General features: G+C 41.7%; 1 protein-coding gene across 1 annotated transcript in view; it reads left to right on the top strand.

Annotated features, from left to right (window-relative positions):
- The window catches only part of Dync1i1 (dynein cytoplasmic 1 intermediate chain 1), a 320,890-nt gene that overhangs the window by 283,985 nt on the left and 11,475 nt on the right, over positions 1 to 25,430 (top strand). The window contains exons 14-15 of the mRNA XM_038318765.1: positions 15,310 to 15,450; positions 19,384 to 19,509. Of these exons, the coding sequence (XP_038174693.1) occupies positions 15,310 to 15,450; positions 19,384 to 19,509 (267 nt within the window). The remainder of the gene's footprint in view (positions 1 to 15,309; positions 15,451 to 19,383; positions 19,510 to 25,430) is intronic.

Raw genomic sequence — 25,430 nt, forward strand, 5'->3', positions numbered from 1 at the left:
TTTCCCTATCTACTCAAAAGAAAATTAAATGTGGTCAGTTATTCATTCATGAAATCCACACTCATGGAGAACCTAAAGTATTCTTAGTGTACTGCCAGGTGCTGTAACAAATGCAGAAATGAGCCCAGTCCTGACATCACCAGAGTCACGGTACTCTTCTTACTCTACCTTAAAAAAAAGAATAGAACTTCTTTTTTTCCCCTTTAAACAGTATCCCAATGTAGCTCTGGCCAGCCTGGAACTCACTATGTAGACCAGGCTGACCCCAAAAAACACAGATACCCGCCTGCCTCTTCCTCTGAAAACTGGGGTTATAGGTGGCTGTAAATTCTTTGAGGAACAAAAATTCTGGTAAGTATCGCCTATTGCTTCACTTTCATTATGATGCAATTTAGATACATTTGGAGCAGAGCAAAGTGTTTGCATGTTCAACACAGCTATTTACTAAAAACTTGCATGAGCTGGAGTACCATGTAACAAAGTACCATGGAGTACCATGTAAAAGACACACAGAGACTGCGGTGCTAATTTTATGGGAAGAGGAAACTGAAAGAAGCAGATAATCTATTCGTGTTATTCACCAGCTGTAAAGTTGGCATAAAAACCGAGGTGACAACACAGGTCACTGCTTTAGGGGACATAGAGGGCTAGGATTTTGCAAACCTAGGTCACAACATTTTCATCAAACAATCCGTATGTGATCTCATTTTGCATGTATTTCTTTTGAATGGTTTATAACAAATCATGATCGATTTACAATAGAATGTTGGTTCTTTTTTAACATTGGCTCCAGTCAACAGTTTGGATCCAGTTTGGAATCTCTTCAGAACGTACCTGTTCTAGGAGGGTGCATTGCAACCTACTACAGTTTAGAACACTGGGTAACACTAAGCACTAGTCCTTTGGCCATTCCTGAACAGCAAAAGTCACCAAAAAGAAACACAGAGAAGATAAAATCATGGTATTCAATAAACACGAAGAGAACTGTGTTTACATGTTGAGAATTGAGGCAGGAAAGAAAACTGAATACTTGGTAATGACATAAGACTATAGTTAAATATAAACATTTAAGAGCAACTCCCAGAGCGTGCTGAGACAACTTCTAAAAAGACGCTAGGACTGGTGACATGATTCAGTTATATCAGGCACCAAGCCTGACAAACCTGCGTTGACTTCTTGGAACCTATATGATGGGAAAAGAGAACAAATCAACTCCTGAGAGTTATTCTGACCTCCACACATGCAGCACACATACACATGTATGCATGCATACACACATACATGAACACATGCACAGACATATATGCATGCATATACACATGCACACTTGCACACATGTACATGCATGCATGTAAAAAGGAGCTATACACTGAGGAAGAATTTCTCAAAGTTCTGCACATGTGGAGATCAGATTATAGAACATGTAGACTCCATGGAGCAAGCAGGAAGGGACAGTTAGTGAGCAGGGGAGGGATAGTAGGCCCTTCAGGAGGAGAACAAAGCTTTGATGCCCAAACAGACCACAGTGGAGGAGGCTGGGAACAATTCCTGCTTGCTGAAGCACACTATAGATTAGAGGTGGAGAGGAATCCCTCAAAAGGCTTGGCCCAGCCATTTCCCCAGTGAAATCGATGGCCACATTTGTACCCAGCACTGACCACAGGATCTGTGTCGTGACACTTTCTCAATGTAGCTATTTGTGCTGAGCCTGTCACTAGCTCGGCAGGAGGTAAGAATTACTCGATCATCTCTCCTGGCTCTCTCCCAACCTCAGCATGAGAGCAGTGGGTGCAGCGAACAGGGATTCCTTAAGACCTGCAGCCCTCAGGGAAGAATGAAGGGCACGGGGAGGCTTACACAGATCTGGGGACACAAGTGCCAAGCAAGCATGTCCCCACAGCACAGTCCTAGACTTGCCATTCTCTCTACCTTCTGTGGGTCGCTCTCAATGTGCCTCACCTGCGTGGAAATAGGCTGGCATCTCAAATTCATTCAACCCTCCCCACCCCCGTTTTCAAACCTCACACTGAAATGCAAAATCTCAGCTAGCCACCCGGATCCTAGGCAGAAAGCCCCCGCTATTCTCATTCTTGTTGGTTTCCTATTAAACTGCAGCTGCAGGCCGCTCACCATATGCAGGGCATTCATTTCAACAATTTGACTTCTTCAGGCAGGGTGATAACATTTGGGATTTCATTTTTGTTTGTCCTACAAGAGTCTTGAGTTTAGGCCAAAAAAGCCCAGACCCAGGATGAATGTGCTTTAGACCTCACTTTCTGTCAGGAGGCCAAGTGGACTTGGAGAGAGGGTGGAGCTGTCTGTGGAGACATGATTTTCAGTTTTGCCCTCTGCCTCTGGAGCCAGGGCTCTGGCGCACAGCCAGCCACATGGCGAGAAGATTATGGTGTTTTCTAGGTAATTTTAAAGAGGACAAGCCCAAAGCAAAGTCAGGTGGTTTCAAGTCTGCATTGAATTTTTCATGTTCAGGATTTGTCATGAGCCGGGTTTTCAACAGAGCTCATTGTCAATGATGAAGGGGGCTGGAGTCTCCTGGAGACAGGCATGTTTGGGTTGTTTGCTAATGACCTCTGGTTTTGCTTATGCAGAGTCTTGTTAACAAATTGAAATGTAGCGAAATAAAACATTCTTTCTTCCCTGCTTTCTTTCTTCCTTTTTCTCCCCGTTCTTTCTCTTCTTTTTTAAACAATAGGAACGGTTGCAGTACACTGTCAAAACTGAGCTACAGATATTGGTTATTGTAGCATCATTAATACTGTGCAGAGATAAATTAGTCACTTTGGCAATCACACACATTCTTCAGACCTCCCGTCTGTGCTTTAAACAGAGCCTTCTCCTTGGGTTTGATAGATCCTATTGTTAAGAGAGCTGCAGAAATGTATTCAGAAAGTCTTTGAAATTTTTCCAACTTCGGGAACGTATTCAGCAGTAATTAGCCTTCAAGGCGGCTGCTAAGGGGAGCTTGGCAGGGGGCTGCTCTTGAGTCTAAAAGGGAAGCCCAGGCCGAGCCTGAGAGGGTGTCAGCTTTAGCACCCATGCCAGATCTGCTGAACCTGCCCTGCATGCTGATCCTACCTGCCTCTCACGGTGTCCCATGTTACACACTGAACCTCTTTTCAAAAGAAAAGCCAAGTAGAGGCAGAAGATACAGGAAATGGCAAGACAAACCTCAATAAACTCTGAACTTGCGTGCAGCAAATAACGCTGAGGTGACCAGCTTAGGCTGTCTCGATGAGCAAAGTGATTACTATGGTCAGTGAGGGCATGAGTTCAAGTCCCCAGCACCCCTGTTCAAAACCAGACTTGACAGCACATATCTGGGAGGCAAGAACAGCAGGATTTCAGGGGCTTGCGAGGCAACCAGTCAAGCCAATCAGTGAGTTCCCGGCTCAGAGAAAGACCAGTCTCAAAGAGAGAAAGGGAAAGCGTCCTAGGAGAAGACACCTAACATTGACCTGTTCAGGCACATGAACACACACTTCCACGTAGGTACATGTACATACATGCATACACTGCACATACAGAACTTTTAAACATAAATAGGAAATAACTCTTACCCCAGGCACGAGGGACTGGCTTACTGTGACAGATCTGTTGTTTCCTGGTCAAGGTCAACCAGATCCCTGGGGTAGTTTACATGGAGACCACATCAGCTTCCAGAGTCCCTTTCCCTATGGTAACCTGTTCACTTGTCCCAAAACGGTGATGGGTATTAGATAAGCCAAGTTGAAATTTCTCAAAAGGTTTTGCTGTCTCAAGAACTAGAGGACATAATTTATGTTCATTCCACCCGACTTGTCCCCTCACCAGAAGCTGCAGTAAAGCTGACTGTAGAGCCACTGTCACTGTCACTAAAGGGACGTGCTCAGAAGCAGAGAGTCCAGTATGGTCAGAGACCCTCCATGGAGGCAGATTGTCTGGAGAGAAACCCCAGGGGCATCCGTGATGAGAGAAAAGTGGAGTCCTGCCGCTTCCCCTTTAAGTCAAGAGTTCGTTAGTTTGCCTGAGTAAAGCATTGTGGGTGGAGAAGTTTCAGGAGCAGAAACTTATTTCCTCCCTGTTGTGATGCCAAAGGGCAGCTTCTTCTCAGAGTTTCTGTGTAACTGATCAACGGCAGACCTCCCTCTGTGGCTCCAAGTGGTTCCTTCCTCCTGCATGTGTCTGGGTCCTACACTCTGTTTGTAAACATACTGCTCACATTGGATTACATTCCCCAAAGTCAAATCTAAACTTAGTTACCTGTTAGAAGCCTTTATCTCCAAATACAGCAATCACATTCTAAGGTACTGGGGACAGGTATTTAATTTTGAAAGCAATGCAATTCTTCCCATAAGGAAAAGTGAGGCTACTTCAGTATCCCAGTTTCCCCTTGATTGTGAACCAAAAATGAACCCTGTTAGCATCACAGGCTTCAGAGAACATGTCCTCACCACCCTGGCTCCTGTACCCGAGCACCATAGCCTCTCCAAGACTATCATCCAGGGCAGTAAGATCCTGAGGGAAAGTACAGTTGGTGTAGTGAGGTGGCACTGCCAGTTGGCTGTGAGGACGGTGAAATGAAATCCATTTCATCCAGGGTACCACCTTACAGATGTTCTGCCCATGTCCAGCTGCGCACAGTGATGACTTGGACTCAGGCTCTGTACCATGCATTTTCCCAGCTCTTTCTGGACAAACACAGGGGACTATCTTAGGAGAGCTGAGCTCATCTCTTTCACACGTACACACAAATCACTTGCAATGCAAGAGTTACAAGGGATTTAACTCTAAGACTAACTTTCATCTGTTTTTAATGGGCTAGAATGCATCATATGTTGAACTTCCTTTACTGCTATGGTACCATGACTGCTCCTGGCGAGATTCCCCACACTGATTTGCCGAGTAGCTACACTGGTTCACGTTCCCAGCAGCAAGGTGGGTGCCCCACGTGCTCACCACCATTCTTTTTCTTCTTCATAGTAGCCATTTGAAATGGGATAAGATGGAATCTTAGTGAAGTTTGGATGTGCGTTTCCCTGGCAGGAAGAATGTTGAACATTTTATATGTATGTATTGGGCAATTGCACTTCTTCTGAGAACCGTTTACTCAACTCCCATTTATTGACTGGGTGTTTTGGGCTTTAACTTTTGAGTCTTTTCCACATTCCAGATATTAGACCCTTGTCAGGGGCACAACTTGCAGAAACTCTTGAAAGACCAGCATGTCCGCACTGAGCACCATTCTTCCCAGCCTTCCTTAGCCAGTGCTAGCACTCTCGTCACGTGTCTGTCTGTGACACCCCTTGTCCATCACTCTGGTCCCACTCATCCATTCAGTTCTCTCCATCCTTGGTTCTGCTTTCCCGGTTTACCTTGGCGTAGCCTTCTTCCTCTTAATGACAGTTTTCCTGTCCCTCAACACGTCCTGTAAATAATTCCTGTCCTGACTCCATATCCGTATTTCTTTTGTCGGTTTAGCTTCAGAGTCACTTCTAGGTCCAAATGCACCATGTTTAAAATGCCAGTTACATCTTTTCCCCTTGCTCTACTTCTTCTGTCTTCAGCTCAGGTAAAGGTACCAAATACTCAGTCATTCATACTCAGAAAAGATGGAAACTTCATGTTAGATATCTTCATACACAGTTAGTACAAGACACATTTATCAATGCATACTTAATAAATTAGCAGGTATTGCATCAAGAAGTCTCAATATGCCCATGATCAAAACTATTATTATTTTATCTATGTGGACAAATGCTCAGGCTGACTAGGGCTTTCCCAGGTCTCACCCTGACGTCTCCCCAGGAATAGCACCCTGACTTGTGTGACCAGGCTTGCTTCACTCTCCCCACTTGACTGTCTTCCTTCCCACCCCAGGATCTCTACATCCTTCACAACAGGCCTCCTCACCTGCTCTAGATAATACCTTCCTGGACCACATCAGATGGCAACCTGAAAGTTGGTCTTGGAATTCTTTTGGCACATAACAACTGGAGCAAAGAATCAATGCCTGGCTATATACCTGCTCTTTCCTTAGTGTAAACAAGACAAGTAGCGGGCTGTTTTCCAGGGATTCTCAGACAAGGTAAATTCCTTGTTGAGTTTTACCTGGGAATTTTATTTCTCTTCTCTTCAGACAATGCAACCTCTGCACCTCCTTGTAATCCCAGTGTGCTCCCTTTCATCCTGGTTTTCATGTCGCCGGGCTCTGCTTCAGTACCAGATATCGGGATGGAGGCAACAGCAATGTAGACATCTTCTTCTTGGTAGAGTTCTCTGTTGAGTGTTTGTTCTTAATTTTGCAAGATACATAACTTGAAGATGCAGCAGATCTTCTCAGAATAAAGTGTAAAAATGCATCTCCAAATTCATGATCTTCTTAGGATTCATTTCGGGTCCCCATTCTCCTTTCTGGATAGTTAGTGCTTGAGAACAGAGTCAGATCTTGACGGCTCCTGCTTGTCTAAGGTAGAAAGCCTGCATTCTGTTCTTAAAGGACCACTACCTGAAGTGTGTGCTTTGTAAAAGAAAATGAGGGCGTCTGTGAGTGGGGTGAATGCCTTCTAAAATGGTGTCGTGTAACAATGTGTGTTTCTGCTGTTGTGCTGTTAAATACCAAAAATACCGGAAGGAAAACACAGGCAATCAAAACTAAAGCTTTAACTTTTGCAAGCAAGACGAGCAAAATTGACTATCCGAGGTTGATAAGAGTTTGCCAGATAACAGAAAACAGCATTCCCACAACTCCAAATGCCTCTTGGTGTCTTTCTGGTAAACTCCATAGCCAAACCATGTCTGGTTTTTTGTTTGTTTGTTTGTTTGTTTGTTTATCATCATTTTTATCCCTTTTCCTCTTCTTTATTAGCACCAGACCAAAAACAAAAAAAAAATTAAAATTGGCTTTTGGTAAAACTGCTTGTGCTGTCACTAAATTCTGCACATTTGCTGCACCCTTTTTTCAAAGCTCACCCGTACAGAATACTCTAACTGTGGAGGAGACCACAGACATAATCATAAAGCCATGTTCCAACTCAGCCTGCATGCATACTTCCTGTCGTTCGGCTCCTCAGCACTCCTTCGTGAGCACATGCCTTTGAGCTGCTGAACATGTATGCAGACATGTGTGACTAATCCACATAACTACAAACACTTTGGGGACTTAAAATCCACCCAGCTCACTGTGCAAAAAGTAATGGCTTAGGAAATCCTTTCTGTTGCTGTTTCAACCAAAGGGAATGGCAATGTTAGCCTGTATTTAAATGATCTACTGCACAGATTACATTCTCAAGCATAGCTTTCTAAATATTATTGTTGAGTGTGGGAAGATACACACTATCTGCTTATAAAATTAAATCTTCCCCACATCCAGGCCCCCTGCATTAACTACCATTTTACATCTAATATTACAAGATAGATTAGAACTCATTTTTACCCCCAAAGTAGCTGAGATTAAGCAAATATAGGTCTATCTTGACCAGCTTTCTGTGATCTCTTCACTTTGCAAATTCTCTAGAATAGGAAGTAATCCAAGTGATCACATGGCTATGTCCAATATTCTGAATCACCTCACCTCATGTTTGCCTCACGTTTAATTCATGTTTGCTTCTTCAGTAGAAAAAATTCCAGTTTGGCTAAGTGGGAATAGAGTAGTCATCAAATCTGTTGCAAAGATATAGCTAACTCAAGCAGAATGTTTTGAACTTCTGCTTTTTAGGGTTCTCCATTCTGATTCTCATTGAAATTAAAATAAATATGTCAGCTATATTAGCATTAAGTATTACACAAAAGGTATAGTACATTTAATACAGGAGACATAAGCAAGATGAACTATCAGACCTCACCCTTACTCTGAAAATATGCCCAACACACACACACACACACACAAACACATTCACACACCTAAATGCTATATTCAAATGCAGTAAGATCATCTATACCAGTTTAGTTTTGGTAATTGGTAAATACCAACCTAGACATTTCAGAAATAAATACACTGGGGGAATCAAAGTAAGATCTATTGTTCCAGATTTGTAATTTGATGTTTTTTAATTTGTACATTTAAAACATTCATTATGAACTCACACTACTACTACCTACACAAGACTGAGCCTCTCAGAAAAGCATCAACAACAAGAGAAGGGTTAATGAGACCCCCCACCACCACTCCCTACGGAGCTACTAGACTTTCATCGTTTCTGGATTGGCAGTGGCAGGAGGACAGGGGGTAGCAACTCCTGAGATGTTGTTGCTTAAGTGAGTAAGTCCTCGCCCATATCCATGTAAGCAACCCTAATTAAACATTGTGTGTTGTAGGAATTCCTTCAGCCAATAGCCTGGTCACCAACAAGTGTTAAAAGACATCAAAGTAGGAGGGGGCTTTGTGAGAAGAAGAAATAGTTAAGCAGAAGTGTAAAGGGAGCAAAAAGGATTAATGGGGATATATAATTCTAGTGCTGTACATATGTGTATGTGTGCACGTGTGTGTTTGTATCTGTTTATAAAATTATGGAATAATAGATTTTAACATTTGTGTAGGACTGATGATTTGGGTCAATTGGAAGAAACACAAAGCTCGGTGCTTCACTTCTAGCACTGTAGAAAACCAGAGGAGCAGTAGTCCCGGGGTGATCCTCAGCTACCCAGTCAGTCCCAGTGCAGCCACAGCTACCTGACACTCAGATCATCTACATTTGTAACAGTTTGTAAGATCAATGCCACAAACTTTAGGGCTTAAAGTGGAGATTAGTACTTAAAACTATTTCAGTGGAAATATTTTGCTATGTAACTTACTAGTTGTATAACTTGACATGCAAGTCATAATAAACAAACATAACTCAGGCCTGCAAACACTGTCTGACTCCTTTCTTTGTCTAATTCCTCATGATGTCCAGGCACAGACTTAACCAAGCAGATCTAGCTGCTTCCAGGTCTGGTCCATTCTCCTCCTTTGCACCTCCAATCCTTTATAGAGATACTCCCATCTTCTCTTCATGCTTCTGGGACTCCCTACTCATCCCGACCCTTGGAGGCTTACAGGATGCTTTGGCCTAACTACCATGCTGTTGAATATGGAGCACCTCAGCGTAGTAGCAATCGCGCTGGAAAACGCGGCACCGGTAAAGGGGACTCTTCTGAACCTGCTCACCCTCTTTTTTTTGTTGCTCCACCATTCCTCCAAGAGAAAGAGAATGCGGCTTGAGAGAAGAGCTGTTGAAGGAATTTGGAGCAACTCAGTTGACCCCAGCGCTGGAGACATAATCCTCCTCTCCGCAATTCCAAAGAACAGCTCGACTGCTTAATATCTTCATATTGCGTCCATAAAGTGTATGCCTGTAGAAGCCCAGTTTCAAAGAACCTTGAGGTCAAGCTCACATTCACAAGAACATCAGTGTGGGAAATACTCCCTTCATGAATGAGGCAAAGCTCGTAGCTTTCCCCATGGCTTTGAACACTCACATACTAGTCAAAACCTGTGAATATGTGTACATTCTTTTTTTATGGATAATTGGGCTCTTTATTGGTGGCGCCTCCTGGATTAGGAGGATTCTTCCATGCAAATAAGCTGAAGAGGAAGGCAGAGCAACAAAGAACGCCTTTCATGTGGCTTCAGCCCTCAGGTAGCTACACTTAGACAGAGACAAACGTCAGGTTCCTAGATGTCCATAATCATCCTTCAAATTATTTTAAATCAACTAGTCCTAACGCAAATGCAAAAAGTCCCTGCATTGCTTCTGTTGATGCCCCAAAACAGCAAACTGGCCTGCCCTACATGTTCTTTTGAGAATAATTTGCCCAGAGTGTTGCTGTCTAAGCGTCAACTCCTGTACCGGAAGACAGCTGTCATGAGCATTGCTATTTAATAGCAGGCCACAGAAGTTAAGGTGACTAGGCGATATTTGGTGCATTAGAAGGGCCTCCAATAGAGTTGCACGTGAAATTTTCCAATGATGGTACTGAACTTGCAACACCTCTCTGGGTCCAAGAGCACTGGTTTCTTTGGTTTAGTTTGTGAGTTTTGGTGTATTTGTTTGTTAAACCACTTTCTTTTTATGGTAGAGTCATCCATTTTGTGTGAGCCTGAAGTTTTGGGGTCCTTTGGTTGCTTTTTCTTTTTTAAAGTGATGCTGCGGTCTCACATTTTGATGTTTCCTGGAAGAACTGGCTGGCTCTTTATTTAAATTACTTCACAGGAACCCACGGAACAGTTTTTGGAGGAGATTTTCACGTTACTCATCTTGGTCGCCATCCTTCTCCCGCAAGAGGATATTGTTTCTAGGTAGCGTCTGTTTGCTTTCCTTCAGTTCAGAACTCAGGCTTAGAAACTGCATTATTAGCTTTCTGTCTTCTCCCCTACCTCTCTGAATAGTACCCCCTATAAAGTACCTCCTCCCCAGCAAAAGAAGCGTTTGCAGGTCAGGCACACATTTCTATGTCCTCTTGGAAAGTTTGTCATTTAGAAACTAGCCCAACCTCAATAACCACATATGGTGTTTGAGGCTGCTGGGGAATATTTCAGCACAAATCTTTCTATTCCCCACCCTTTGGAACACTAAATTCTGTTGGGATGCTTGGAGGTCCCCCATAAATGAGGGAGACAAAGGACACGAAGGAAAATGGCCTTTTTGGTCTCTGTCCTCTCAGCCTGTGTCAAGAACAGGAAATAATTTCTGGATTAGCAGGTTGGAGAGCAGCCGGGTCTCCTGGTTGTTCCGAGTAGGCTCTACAGCATAGCCTGGTTCTCAAGTCGTCACTGCAGAATGCTGCATACCAGGGGTTTCGTTTCTTTAAATAGATCTCACTCTTCCAACTCTCTAATGCCAATTTTGTAATTCTTATTTTTCACTTAATCAAAGAGAAAAGCTATTACTACTTCCATTATTTTGAATTTCTCAGTTTTACAATATTATTTTACTAAGGTGCAAAGTTTGGAAAGTATTTAAAATTGTTTAAATTTCTTGTAAACTCATGATTCAAATTCTAGGAACATCAAGTAAGATGGATTCTGTAATAATATGTACCACTGAACAGCCTTTTAGAAAAAGAAACTTTTCTGTATTCTCTGTTTCATTCCATCTTTGCTGGCACATAGCAAAAACTGTCCTAGGATCACAGAGAACCCAGCAATCAGAGCACCATCTTTCCATTTTACACATGAGAAAACTGACATTCAGAGGCATGAGGTGAAATGCCCAAGTGCTGTAGTTCCCCCCCCCCCCAATCTTTCATGACTGGCCCTAGCTTTGCTACTCCCGTCTTTCGGCTGCTATCCTCATAGTCTTCACCAGAGGCCTCCAGTCAGAGAACTGGAGTCTTTGTCCTCTTGCTCTTTGGATTCTTGCTGTGCTATCCTGGCTAAAGAACAGTTTCCATCCTGTCCATAGCATGGAAGAGAGAATGTTCTTTTCTCCCCAAAACACCCTTCAGAATTGTGGGCGATATCCTCAATGGTATTAATAACTGCGATAGGGAAAAACATCCAGTAATAATTAACTATTTGTGTGCACTGAATAAATATTGCTTGAATTGCATAGGGAGGTAAAGAGCAGGAGGAACTGATTTGTTGTTGTTGTTGTTGTTGTTGTGTGTGTGTGTGTGTATGTGTGTGTGTGTGTGAAGACTGAAGACGAGATAGAAGGTTCCAGAGGGCTCACAAATAGAGGATGTGCTTAACAGCTAAAAATCCTGAGACCAAAAGCGACCTCACCTCCTCCACAGCCTACTTACTTTCCTGAGCTATAATTTTCTTTTGCATAAACACCATCTACCTTACAGAAATTTTATGCGGATTAAGTCAGACAATGTGTGCAGTGCCTGGTCCACAGAAAACCTTCTTTCCTGCCCTCCACATCAGCCGGTGCTAGTCAGCCATTCTGCTTTGTTTGAACATCAGACAATTAGAAGCAAGCTGGGCTGCGTAGCTTCATGTGCTGTGTTGGAACGGGATGCCAGAGAAACCTAGTGGGTCGAGGTTTTATTTCAGTGGCATGTGCCACACATGCACAGGTTGTGGGTGACATTTTTCTTCTCTTTTTATCAGCACATTGCTAATGCTAAGCTTGCCATTTGAAAGGGAAACACACAGGTGAAGGGGTTTTTGTCTAGTGAAATTTGACTGCTTTGCAAAAACACTTTTTATGGCAACACACTGTGCAGCAATATTTAGTTAACTAAACGACCTCAGGTATTTTCTAGAGAAATGTTTGAAATCATGAAGCCCCTGTGACTTTGACATACACAAAGGATACTGTAAGACTCCTCCTCAACATTAACAATGTGAGTTCTCACACCATCTTTTCACAATCTGTGGTATTCTAAAATCAATACTCATGCCCTAGAAAGTCATAAAAAGTTTGTGAGCTCTGAAATTTATGTTTCACAAACTCAAAAGCAATGTGCTTGGGATTAGATGCTTTCAAGGTCCTTTATGAAAATGTTAATATGTTTCATGATATTTAATGCTTAACATAGATTTTAATACATTAAGTATTTGAGGCAGATCGTTAATAATATTATCCTTGGAGACAAAATGAAAAAGAATGATAAAATAACTTATTGAACAAAGTGTAATTACTATTCAAAATAGCACTAGTGAACAAGCGGCATTTCTGTACCTGCATTTTATGCCTGTGCAGGACATGGGACCTACTGGTCTGTAGATAAGAGCCCAGATAATGAGTTCAGTAAGTTTCCTGACCTATAAATTTATCAAGGTTGAACAGAGCCTTTGAAAATATAAACCTTCTTTCCCTTTCCTGAGCACACACCTACCATATCCAAGCGTTATTTCCACAGTGACTTTTATAATAGAAGGCTCAGCCTTGGAGGTTAAAGGGAATGGAGAAGCTGTGGAAAGGCAAGAAAAGAATAGCATTTCAGTCAAGATGACGAGCAGGGCAAAACTGAGGTGAGTAGCATAAAGAAGGGAAGTTATTTCCAGATGTTTCGAAAGTGATGTCTTCAGAATAGACATCACTTTTTCCTGAAGTTCTCAGTAAAGAAAATATCAGAAATAAAAAGAACAAACATACTATAAAAATTAACAGAATCGCTTATCACGGAGATTGTCGTGTCTTCTGATGTCAGCTCCTTGAACAGTGACTGTTTTCAGCTGGGTGGGGTTTTCACTGGTCACAACAATAACGGCAGGTGTGTTGTGTGTTTACTGTGTGCTTGTACTTGTATTCATATCTACAGTTCTGTGTGCTTCGATGTACTATTGACTGAATGAATGAGAGAGAACACTGTGAATCTTAAAGCATGTTTGTCTTAGCCATCATTGACTCTAAAAGAAATGTGCTTTGCTCTCCAACAAATAGTGGCCAGCTAGCTAGAAAATCAAAAATCTGTTGTAACATGTTTTTCTCATGCAAAGAGTTAGAAATTAATATATACATCTTTCAGGGAAGAACAAAAATTATTTTAATGTATATAAGGGGAAATGATACAATTATGATATTGGGTAGTAAATTGGTACTAGGATTTTCTGGGGAAGTTTGAATTATGTAATCCAAACATTGAGAGGAAGATATAAGTAAGTAGCCAATAAGCAAATAATTTTGGCTTCTAATCATATTTCAGACATGAGATTTAGAATATTTTTGTATATAAAAATTATAGAGTAATAATATGCAGGACTATAAGACCAATGTCTAGTTTGTTCCTTTTTGGTGTTTCAATAGCAGATGCTGTTTTTCAAATTACAGTCTCTCACAAATACTTTTGAAGTTAAAAATTGACACATCTATCTTTTATGGAAATACTCCAAACACACACACACACACACACACACACACACACACACACACGACTAGCACAAATTGTGTTGCTTTAAGCTATCTAAATTTTGTTTTCATAAAACCAGTGACTTTTAAATGTCAAGAAACTGCAAATAACAGAAAGAAATCAATTATAGTTACTACCATAACAAATTGTTGTGTTATATTTAGGTTAAAGAACTATGAGCTTGCACCGATTTTCTCCACTTCAGTTTCAGTGCGTGTACTGTGGGCATTTTGCATGCACAGGCAGCACACATTGGCAGTTCGTTCTGATATTTGGAGCTGATTCCCTACAGATGTGTTTGAATATCCAAAGCAGAAAAGATTTGATTGTTATATTGTATGTTATCTTTTCTTGATCTTACCACCCTGGCCTGTGTAGGCATTCCACAGAGCCGGAGAAGAGACTACAGACAGCTGACTGGAGGAAGAAGACGAAAATTCCCATTGTTTAGATTTCTGTCAGAGGATATAAGAATAGTTAATTTCTTTTATCTCTGGGGCTTTCATTATCATTTAAATTTCATTTTACATTAATTGATCAGGGATTAGTAAAGCCATTATGCAGAAATTAGAATAAGACAAGCCAGATGGAATGAATAATTCATAAAGTCCAATTACGTTTTATTTCTGGTGTACTTTCAAACTTGCCTCTGACTTCTGTGCTATTTTGATGTGACAATATTCTCTGGAAATCAAGTGTGCCATTTTAATTTATTATATCCCTCTGGAGTGGAGGCATTTGTATGCAGTGGAAGAATGTTCAGTGTTTCCACTCAGAACATCAACTTTAGGGGTCTTAGAAATCCTTAGTGATTTAGAAAGGATGACGTATTTTCTGTGTAAGTTAAGAGGTTCTACAAGGAGCTATATCGTTCCTCTTGGTTCAGGTAAACGAACCCTGAAGGTTAGGGAGGTTAGGGTCTCCAATGGCGAGATTTCCACTTTTCTGTAAAAGCTGAAACCCCCAAGCTGAACCCCCTCACAGGTATTCGTTCCCTTTCCTCGCCTCAAAGGAAGAGTTAAAATATGAGTTTGACCTGCAGTTGGACTGAAAGTGGCCGCCGTTGCTGCAGCGACAAGCGAGGACCACGAGGTGGCAGACGTTGCCTTCGGTGCAGAACCAGGGCTCCCAGGGACCGCCCGAACTTCGGAGCATCCCAGCGGGTCCAAGCCCCTCGGACCACTGCTGGGTTCAGGCTCCCTGCGACTTGCACAGCTTGGCCCGGCAAGAATTCCGAGCTAATGGCAGTCGCGTCCACCTGTCTGGAATGTCGCTTACAACTGTGTCTGAAACCGCCTCACTCCGCGGGTCCCGGCCCCGGCCCATTCAGAGTATCCCCCACCCCCCGGGATTTATTTATGCCACTGGACAGTTGTAGTCACATTAAAGCTCCGGTTCACCTTCTCGAGGACTTTCATCTCGGGAAGTTTTATGACACTTGGTGAATGTGCAAAGTTTTTAATTAGGCTCTCTAGACAGCCCGAGGCGGCGGCAGCGCCACTAAGTCTTCACGGTCTCTCTGCTTTACAGCACAACAAGCCGCTCTACTCCTTTGAAGACAATGCAGACTATGTGTACGATGTCATGTGGTCCCCTGTGCATCCCGCGCTCTTTGCCTGCGTCGACGGGATGGGGCGCTTGGACCTCTGGAACCTCAACAGTGACACCGAGGTGAGCGGCACAGGCGTCCGGGCCCAGGGCTGGGAGGGGGCAACCGGGACCACTCTGCAGTCTGATTCTTGCTGAAAAAAAAAAAAAAAAACCTTTTGTGGACGGACCCTCCAATGGCCTCTGGGCCCCCACCCCCACCCACCAGCAGATGCATTGCCCAAAACTCCATGTCATCTCATCGCACACCTATAGAAAATCTTAGACAATTACTGACACTGTAAACACACACACACACACACACACTTTTTAAAATAGCACAAGGTGTATTCATACCTTTCCCCAAGGGAGAGGGCACAAAGTGTTAAAATAATTTTATTGGCAGACACTTGGAAAAGAAAGTTGTGGTTGATGCTGTTTTTAGATTGGATTATTGAAACGGGGTTGGTTACTCTGTCACTGTTGGGTATTTGTACAATTTCTGTTTAGACTCCATAAAAGATGATTCTCTCTACTGCTTTCTGCTTACATCTACCATTCATTTAATTTTTACTAAGGAAATTTTCTTGTCTACAATATTGAACTCGAAAGCAGTAGTTTCTAACTTTGAACGTGTATGCAAAAGACAAATTTTTAAAGGTGGGATTTTAACATTTAAAGTCATTCACATGTGAAAAAAAGCCTATTTCTTTAAAAAAAAAAAGTTGATAATTAAATGATTATTTTTAAAGTGTATGTCATCTGCTTTGTTCCTTTTTCCCAGTCCCTCAAGATTATTGGGGTCTAAGTCAGAGCCATTTGGGTTTTTTTCTGTTGTTGTTCTTATGGGGGGAACGTGTCCTATGAATGAATATTACGTGTCCTAAAATGGCCACAAAATCACTTCTTGGATTTTGGTTCAGAGAGCTCTCCATAACTGCAAATGCCCAGGTAAAGAGCACATGGTAGGAGGTACATGTCAAGGAAAGGAGTCTTTTGAAGTGCTTGAAGCAGGAAGCTGTTTGGCCTTTTTAATTAAGGACTCTACAGCTGGAGGACATGAAGGAGGAACACACAAAGCTAGGACTTTTTTTTTTTTTTGGTGGGAGGTGGCATGGAAATTTCCATCAGGTGGTGTTGCATCTGTGTATCTTTAAGGTCACAGATCCCTGTACCTATCATGAAGCAGCTACTTTCTTAAAGTGCTTCCATGCACCCCCTTTTCCTCTTTCCCTCCAAGAACTGTGTGCCGGGGCGGTTATGTAATGAAGCATCTTTGAAACCAATGAAACGGCATGAGTGGGACACCCATCATTGGGGATGTTGAAATGTTTATAACATCCTTGCTTCTAATAGTAAAATGCTATTACCTTACGTTGTAATGGCTTCCCAAAGTCTTTCATCACTGTTGATTAAAATCATATTGCTTCTATTTGCCACGAGAAACTCACCCAGAGCAACCAAAACACAAACGCTTTCCAGATTGACTGGAGAGTTTGCTGTATCAGAGAGCAGGCCAAGCTGAGGTGATGTTTGCACAACACCCGGCTCCAGTACGCAGGAAGGGATGGAGTGTCTGCGCCCTCCGTAATAACTCCCATCTAACTTTCGTCGGGTTTTGTTTGCTTGTTTGTTTCTTAACAGAAAGAGAGAGTGATGCTTTGACATTGCTTCTCTTTCTGTGGGTGTCCGAGAGAGAAATGCAGAAGAGTTTTATGGTTAACGTTTAAAAAAATCAGGGTTAGTCACACATACAGTTGGGTTTTTTAATGAACGTGGTTCTGCGTCACAGTGACAGTAACAATACACGGAGTCTGATTCTAACCCAAAACCTCACGCTTCTAAAGCCCTCCTGGCATCTTCAGCTTCAGGCCAGTTGAGTAATATTTTTCAGGTATAAGTCAGATTAGGAAATAGAAAATAGAATAATTAAAAAAAAGACTGAGGGAGTCTAAATTTCCAGTCTATTTTGTTGTTCTACAAATTATACTTTTAAACTAAGTTGTACCTGATGCTCCTATGTAAAAATGGCTTGTATTTACCTTTGATGTGACTGGCTTTTACTGGCTAGTAATTTGTGCTTTATCCATCTTTTATTTGCAATTAAAATGACTGTCCCAAAAGGACACGAGAATACTTAGGAAGTCAAAGTTGAAGGCAAGACACATGCATAGGACATCAGACTATTAGTACACGTTTGTTCACACGTGACCTTCTCTTACCCCTTAAATTAATGCAGACATATTTTGTTCTTCATGCACTCATTAATTGTTAGCATATACTACAGGCTGTGGTAACCTATTCTATTTTTTATAACAGCTATGAAAAGAAAGCATTTTGAATATTATTTAAAATAGACTTTAGAGTAAACTAATTTCTTTAGAAACACATTAGGCATTGTTTTAATGCCTAATTTAATTTAATTTAATTAGGGGGTTTTTGAGTATTTGTTGATATGTTTATATGAAGATTAAGCATTCTACTCAGCTTTTAGATTATCCAAGGTAAAATCTGATGTTGAACATAGAAAATCCTGTATGATTCTTCTAAGTTACAGTATTAAAAGTAAACTCTGAAGGTTCTCTAGCTGAATCAGGAATTTGTTTTCAGGACAGCACAACTAATAATAAAGTGTATTGACAGAATTATAGTTGATCTAAATTCACATTGTTTTTATTCTTTGCAAGGTTTGGTTAAAAATTCAGACTCTAGCTTGCACAGCAGGCTACCTTTATGGTTAGAAACTGGGTATTTTAAAAAATGAGCTGGGGATTTTCATTTTACATTTTTGTTCACAATTGACATGCAATGATTTAAGCAGGTGAAAAGAATTTTTATTGATTTCAAGATGAAGTTTAAACATGGATTCTTACATATGATGGAGTTTTTATTGCTATTTTAAAGACAGGTATTGGCTCAAGAGTTTCATATAAACAGATGGGTTCAGTCCTTGGAGCAGCTGAACGCTGGGGTGCTAAGCCACAGTACACGTCATGTTTCCATGTTGGTGAATCACAGTGGCAGGAGATGCGCTTGGTGGCCCTCTTTTAATCATTTTCCCCTTTCTCTTTTAACACGTACCGTTTTCTTTCTTAACGGTGTGCTGTCATTTCCTCACACAAGGCCTGGCGCTCTAAACAGCTGTAAACCTCCAGGCTTGAAGACAGAGCACACACACTGAAGGGGCTTGGCTCACTCAGAATCCTTCCTCCACACACGAAGGTTCTTGCAGTAAATAAATAAATGACTGCAGGTTCTATTCCAGCCCTGCTGCTTCACTGCAATCGTGATATTAGCCTAGTTTTCAGTGCTCCTGGATTTCCAGTTTTTATTAAAGGGATCACACACATAAATAGCTACATTTTAACAGGGTGTCACTGTATGGGCAGTGCCAAAGCTACGGACCGTTCTCTGTATCTATCATGGTATTGCCACCTGGAGAAAGAAAGAAAAAATGATAAGAGGAAACAGGAGAATTAAGACCCTTGAAGCTTTCTACCTGGGCACCTTTTTCCTTCCGATCCTTCACTCCTTGCTGAGGTTTATAAATGGCTGGATATCAGAGCATGCATTGCTCACAGTTTCATGAAGAATCATGTCATCTGAGTAATTGACTGTTTCCACCCAGACCCTCACCCTTTGTCCTTAGTGCATGTAAACACAGACCTCTTTCCCCCTGATGTATCCCACAGGATCTGATGGTCAAGTGTGGCCTGGAGCTACTGTGCTCATGCGCTAGACAAACACCTGATGAGATCCGGACAGAGATGCCTACCACCGGCTACCTTTAGTGTGGGAAAGAATGTCTCTCCTTCCCTTTCCTGTTCCTCTCTCCTTTCTACCCCTCCAGTCAGTGGAGCGTATGATTCTAGAACAATGACTCTTTCACTCTGGTGCAGGGGATGGATGTGGCTTCGTGCACAGGAAGGCAGTTGTGACTCCTAGAGAGAAACACACTGCTGTAGATTAGTATATTTATATTCATATTCCCTTTTGTGTCATTAACTCCTTCGGCAGGTGCCAACAGCAAGCGTGGCCATTGAGGGGGCATCTGCCCTAAACCGTGTCCGTTGGGCGCAAGGTGGCAAGGAAGTTGCTGTTGGGGACTCAGAAGGCCGCATTTGGATCTATGATGTTGGAGAGGTACATATTTGTGATGTTCTGTTTTGTTTTATTGTTTTATTTGTGGAGAGAAGATTGACTTGTGAATTTTCTTTAAAGACCTACCAAAATTATTAGCAAGATTTCTGGGCCACAAGAACCTTCTCAATTGCATTTGCAAATTTCCATTGACTTCAGGGGGAGTTTGTTAACGCCTCCTTGGGGCCTAATTTGGCCTGTATCTCCATGCACAGCACACTTTAGTTAATGATCTGGACTCCTCCTATTGGTGCTGTGGAAACTTCCCGTTTATCATACGGAAGCATGAAAAAGCACACTAAAGCTCACCAAACTCATAGTGTTAAGACTGAAATTGGAATTTGCCGTTTACCCTGAGAAAGTCAGGTTGTAGTTAGTTAGTGTGCTGAATCAAAATCACAGCACTTAAGTATAGCATTGCCAATTAAGAAGGCTGAGATTAATAAAATTTTATAACATTTTTGACATTATCATGTGAGATTTTGGTATGTCTTATTAAATGACATGTAAAGTAAGTAACTATCATGGGATGTATCAATGTGAAAAATAATGCATCTTTTACTCCAGAAAAAAAATTGAATTTGTGGCCTATCTTTACTTTTCTAATATATATATATATATACACACACACATATGTATATTTATATATACATGTATATATATGTATATGTATATGTATATGTATATGTATATATACACACATATATATAAATATGTATATGCATATTTATATGTATATGTATATATACACACACATATATATCTCATATACATACACACACATATATATATTTATTTATAATGTTTTCTTTTACTTCTAGAAAGTGTTGGAAAAACTTGATTTCTGGTGAGGTTAAGGGTTATATTTTTGTTTTCCCTTAAAGACAAAAAAAAAAAAAACAGGTAAAACAAGGAATTGTATAAAGTTACTTAGGCACAATTTGAATCTAACATTTGCATTCCAGAGAGAAAATAGGCCACATTTGTAGGCAAAGAGTCCGAGGCTGGGAAGTCCTCTGTGACTAGCTAGTGGCCTAGCTTAGCCGATCAGAGTAAGAAAGGTTTGGCAATCTCAGATGGGGTTTTCAGCAGAGGCACTTCGGATAGCACATTATATAACGTGGTGCATCATGCTCTACAGTTGATTTTGCTGAAGGAAGCTAGATGACATTTTCAGATTTCAGCTGGGGAGAGAAACTGCATAAGGTTAGCAATGGGGCTTTCTATCCTAGCATGCAAAAGGCCAAGTAAAACAGTTGAGTGTCTCTTGCTTGTCCCATATTTAGTCTCTCGTCCCTGTCACGGTTACTCCTGATTGCTACAAGTTAAAACTTCCAAAATGGCAGAGACTATCAACACGGGCCTACATGGTGAAGATGCAGATGGCCAGGTGACCCGCAGCTTGGAGTCGGGGAAAGAGACTGACCTTTGAGTCAAAAATATTTATTATCCATGGTTTCCTATTCATGTTCTCTGCAATGAGGGTTCTTTATGTTGGATGTACTTTTTCATGGTCTTCACCTAAAACAGAGCAACAAAACAAATATTTGTTGACTTGTTTCCTAAAACATGAAGAAGCAAGTAAAGGAAAATTTAAACAAGGTTTATTTTTCTCTCCTACTTGCATGTTTTTCTTTTTTCTTTCCTTTTTTTCTTTCTTAGTAACAACTGTTATTCGGGGAGAAAAATAAAGGTGGAGAAAGGTCCAAAGACAGCAGAATAGGAGATGAAATATTAAAACTCTCTGTCTCCTTCAAATGCGCGATGCTTTCTTTAGCGGGTACATCAGTTATTTTAGTCCTTTGTGCTAGCTGGCACAGTGATCTGGTTTGTTGTATAAAGGACTCCTGAAAGACTCCCACGCTTACAGAAATACTACATAGGTGGTGGATACATCCCAAGTAAGAAAAGAAAAAAAGCAGAGTAACGCAGACATAATTTTCCGCAGTAAGATCTACTGGTAGTTTATGACTAGAAGGACAAAACTGTGACTCTGTCTGGGGAGTGTGTGTGATTCTACAGAAGTTGCTTCAGCTGATATGGCTGCCCAACTCGTTCCTAGGCCACTATCATCATCTCTAAACTGTGAACTGTTGTTATGCTCATATGTCTACTATCACACTGCAGGGCAGGCTGGTTTTCATTTTTGTATTATTGCCCTTGCTTTTCTAAGTGATATTACAGACTGAAGAAATGTCTGCAGCTATAGGCCAGTCTTGCCTATTGTCTGGAGTCTAGACAGGCTATAGAAAAATCCCTGCGACATATAATAGGCCAAACAATTTGTAGGGTTGTTTATCCTTACAAATTCACTACTAGGAGTGGAAAGGGGAATATACCATTATATTGAGAGTAGGTAATGTTACAGTCTTTCAGCCCTTCTCTGAATGAGTGAAAACCAGGCTAGTCTTCAACACTGAATGATTCTTTCTGTATTGTATGATCATACACAAAGCAGTGGTTAGCTCAGACTTAACAACCTCATTTAGACTAACTATCATTTTTTCTAAGTGTTTCTGTAAAGTATCTTATATTTTTTCGAGGTGAAGGGTCATTTCTCTCCCTCCTTGCTGTCCTCCATAAACTTGCATTAAACCTTTGAAGACACCCACTGTTGAGGTACCAAGGACTGACGGGAAAGATGGAATCTTATAGCTGAGGCTTAGCTGAAGCCCACTTTCAAGAAATGGTAGATTTCTCCCGGGCAGCTTCTGCCATTGTTGTAATAACTGTTACACCGTTCCCCAGCCTGGAACGGACCGAGCGTCGCTGTACTTAGGCTGAGGGGTGCCTCCAAACAGGGCCCTCCCAACCTCCTCACTCTCCTTCACTGCAGAAAGCCATCTGGGGTGCTCTCAAGACGAGCCAGCCCGTTGAGAGTTAGAGGTCAAATCCAAGGCTGGTACATAGCTGATGAGGGGGAAAAAGCCTAAGCAGGAAGCAATTTAAATAGAAAAAATATAGAGGAAGAAGTAAAATATATGGCATTGAGAACCAAATTGTCAGTAGGTTGCACTACCATGATCAGCATTCAAAATTAGTCCTCTGGTCCTCATTAAAGTTGAATTCCTCACCAGGGTCATGCTGGCATTTGGAAAGCCTTGATGGAAAAAGATAAAACACTTCTAGATAACTCTTAAGATGCAGTGTGTGCAAGAATGTACATGGTAGTTTCCAGAATCCTCCATGCTGATCAGTTTGCCTTGTGAATGGAAGAGGTGTCTGTCTGCAAGAAGCCCTCTCGCATCCTTCTCCATTGTTGATTTGCCCGAGACCTCTGAGACCGGAGAAGGGAAGGCAGCTGCGAGCTTGTGTGATGATCTTATTCTGCGCGAGCAGCTGCTACCCTGGCTTGGGGCTCATGCAGCCTCACAGAGTCCTGCGCTTCAGAGCTCCAAGCTGAGTTGAATGCTCTTTTGTCATTGTCTTGCAGCTGGAAAAGAAACTTGTCAGCAAGATGCTCCATATTGTCGTTTTGTAATGGGCCCTGCATGTTATGTAGTCTGTTCTGTTCCCGAGAAAACTGACCACCAGACAAATCAGAAATAAAACATTTGTCTCTCACTTAGATCATGGGGAGGGGGGAAGGAAATCTCTAGAAATGTGATGAAAGAGAGTGCATGCTGTATCATTTTACCGCCCATGTCTTACATTAGAAGATTCTAGATGACAGCCCTCACAAGGTGCTTAAGACAAGGTAGTGTTCTGTGACGCCTGCCCGCAACCTCTTTTCCATCCTACAACCAATTTACCTTAAAGTATAATGTTTTGGGGGGAAGACTTCTGTAATGCCTGCTTTATCAGATGAACCAGGGTGGGGCGAGTCACCACTGTGATCCCCATGGTGAGGAACTTCCTGCAAACACCATTGGCAGCAACGCCAATCCAGGCCAGGTGGGAAGGTACTGCAGAGAGTCACTCTGGTGGCACCAGCTGCTAACAACCATCTGCTTCATGTGCCCCAGCTGAGGCGACAGCTGCGGCAGGGAGTCCCAGCACACAGCCCCAGTGATCATGGCCTTCTCGATTATGGACAATTATCCTTCGTGACTCGCACGATGATAGCTGTGGCTCAAATCCAGATTTACTGATGCAATTTATTAAGGACTTGTGAAGAGGTAAACAGAGAGGTGCATGTGAGCTCACAGAAATCAACAGGTTGAGTTATCTCAGGGCCTGTAACTCTGGAAGTAAAACATAAACCAGTCATGTTTTCAGGCTTGATGCTGTGTTTGTGTAGCGCATGTTTTTGCTTGTTTGACTTCAGCATTTTATCTGGAAATCTGCTGCACATATTGATTTTCACAGATAGGGGTCTTGTTCCTTCTCAGAACAGGTGTTTAATTTCCATTAGCATAAATAGAAGCTATGCAAATCCACTGTAAGACAAAGAGCCCCCTTTTTATTATTTGGTTGTAATTTTTATTCTATTTATGCTTTCAAAAATCACTTAAGTAGACAGTGGTTTCATGGATCATTTAAAATTTCTGAACTCCAAAATAAAGGAGCTGGAGAGATGGCTCAGCAGTTAGAACACTTGCTGCTCTTCCAGAGGACCCAAGAGCAGTTCACCCACATTGGACTGCTCACAAGTACTTGGAGATCTGACTCCAGGGAATCTGACACCCATTCCAGGTCTCCTAGAGCAACTGCACACACACAGAAATAAAATAAAAAAGGTCAATTTTTGTTAACTAGGCTTATTAACAAAGTTAGGCTTACTGGGCGGTGGTGGTGCACACCTTTAATCCCAGCACTCAGGAGGCAGAGGCAGGCAGATCTCTGTGAGTTCGAGGCCAACCTGTTCTACAAGAGCTAGTTCCAGGACAGGTTCCAAAGCTACAGAGAAACCCTGTCTCAATAAAAACAGAGAGAGAGAGAGAGAGGAGAAGGAGAGGAAGAGGAAGAAGAAGATAGATCGAGAGTGAGAGAGAGGAGATAGAGGAGAGAGTAGTAAGGAGAGTAAGATGTAAGAGAAAGCTATGAGAGAGATAAGATAGCTATCGCATCGCTCGTCTTCTCTCTACTCCCCTCAATCCCCTCCCTCCCGCCATCCTCACCTCAAGAAAGCCTACATACACTCCCTCCCTTCCTTCCGGCCGGCCGTGAACGAACTACCTAGTCCTTTTTTGTACTACGGTCTGAAAATCTCCACATTGCCAGATGGATCGATCCACCTCTGGCGCTCTAGGGTCTCTCCATTAATTAGACCACGGATAAATAACAAGCTAAATTAAGCCTAAATATAGCCTCAGAAGTGTTATATTAGAATAATACTCATAAAGATCTGTTTGAAAACTGCTGGAGTTTTTTTTTCTTTCTTTTCCTAATATATGTGAACCACTAGTTTAACATTAAAACTAAAAAATGACTTAGCTACCACAGTTTCCATTACTGGATAGAAGGCTTTTCACACACACACACACACACACACACACACACACACACAAACACACAACCGACTTTCACTGCGCATGGGCTAGTGTATATAGAATTATTCACATGTCGTCATGATTGATAGTCAGCATATCTACCTTTCTGTCTTGCAGATGTGTTTTCTGGAAAGCCCGCTGCCATTGTTAATGCTTCAGTGCTGGCTGGCGTATGCGGCTGTCACGAATATCCCCTAACAACTATGTTTGCTGCTTATCTGAATTAGTTAGGATGCTGTCTGCAGCTTTGCTTTGCAGAGAAGCAGTTTATCTTCCACCTCCTATTATTTCTTTTTCCATTAACCTCTTCCAGAGAAAATTCTGTTTTCAGTTGTGATAAATACATGCAGCGTTCAAATCCCTGATTACATTTTTATACTACACAGATGACAAAATTTCAAAATCATTTTCAGCTTAAAGTAGGATTTGCAAAATAAAATGATCACCTAAAAGCTGTGGTTTATGGGAAAAGCAAATCTTCTCACCCTAGCT

This window comes from Arvicola amphibius, chromosome 2 (genome assembly GCF_903992535.2).
Source record: "Arvicola amphibius chromosome 2, mArvAmp1.2, whole genome shotgun sequence".
Classification (NCBI taxonomy): Eukaryota; Metazoa; Chordata; class Mammalia; order Rodentia; family Cricetidae; genus Arvicola; species Arvicola amphibius.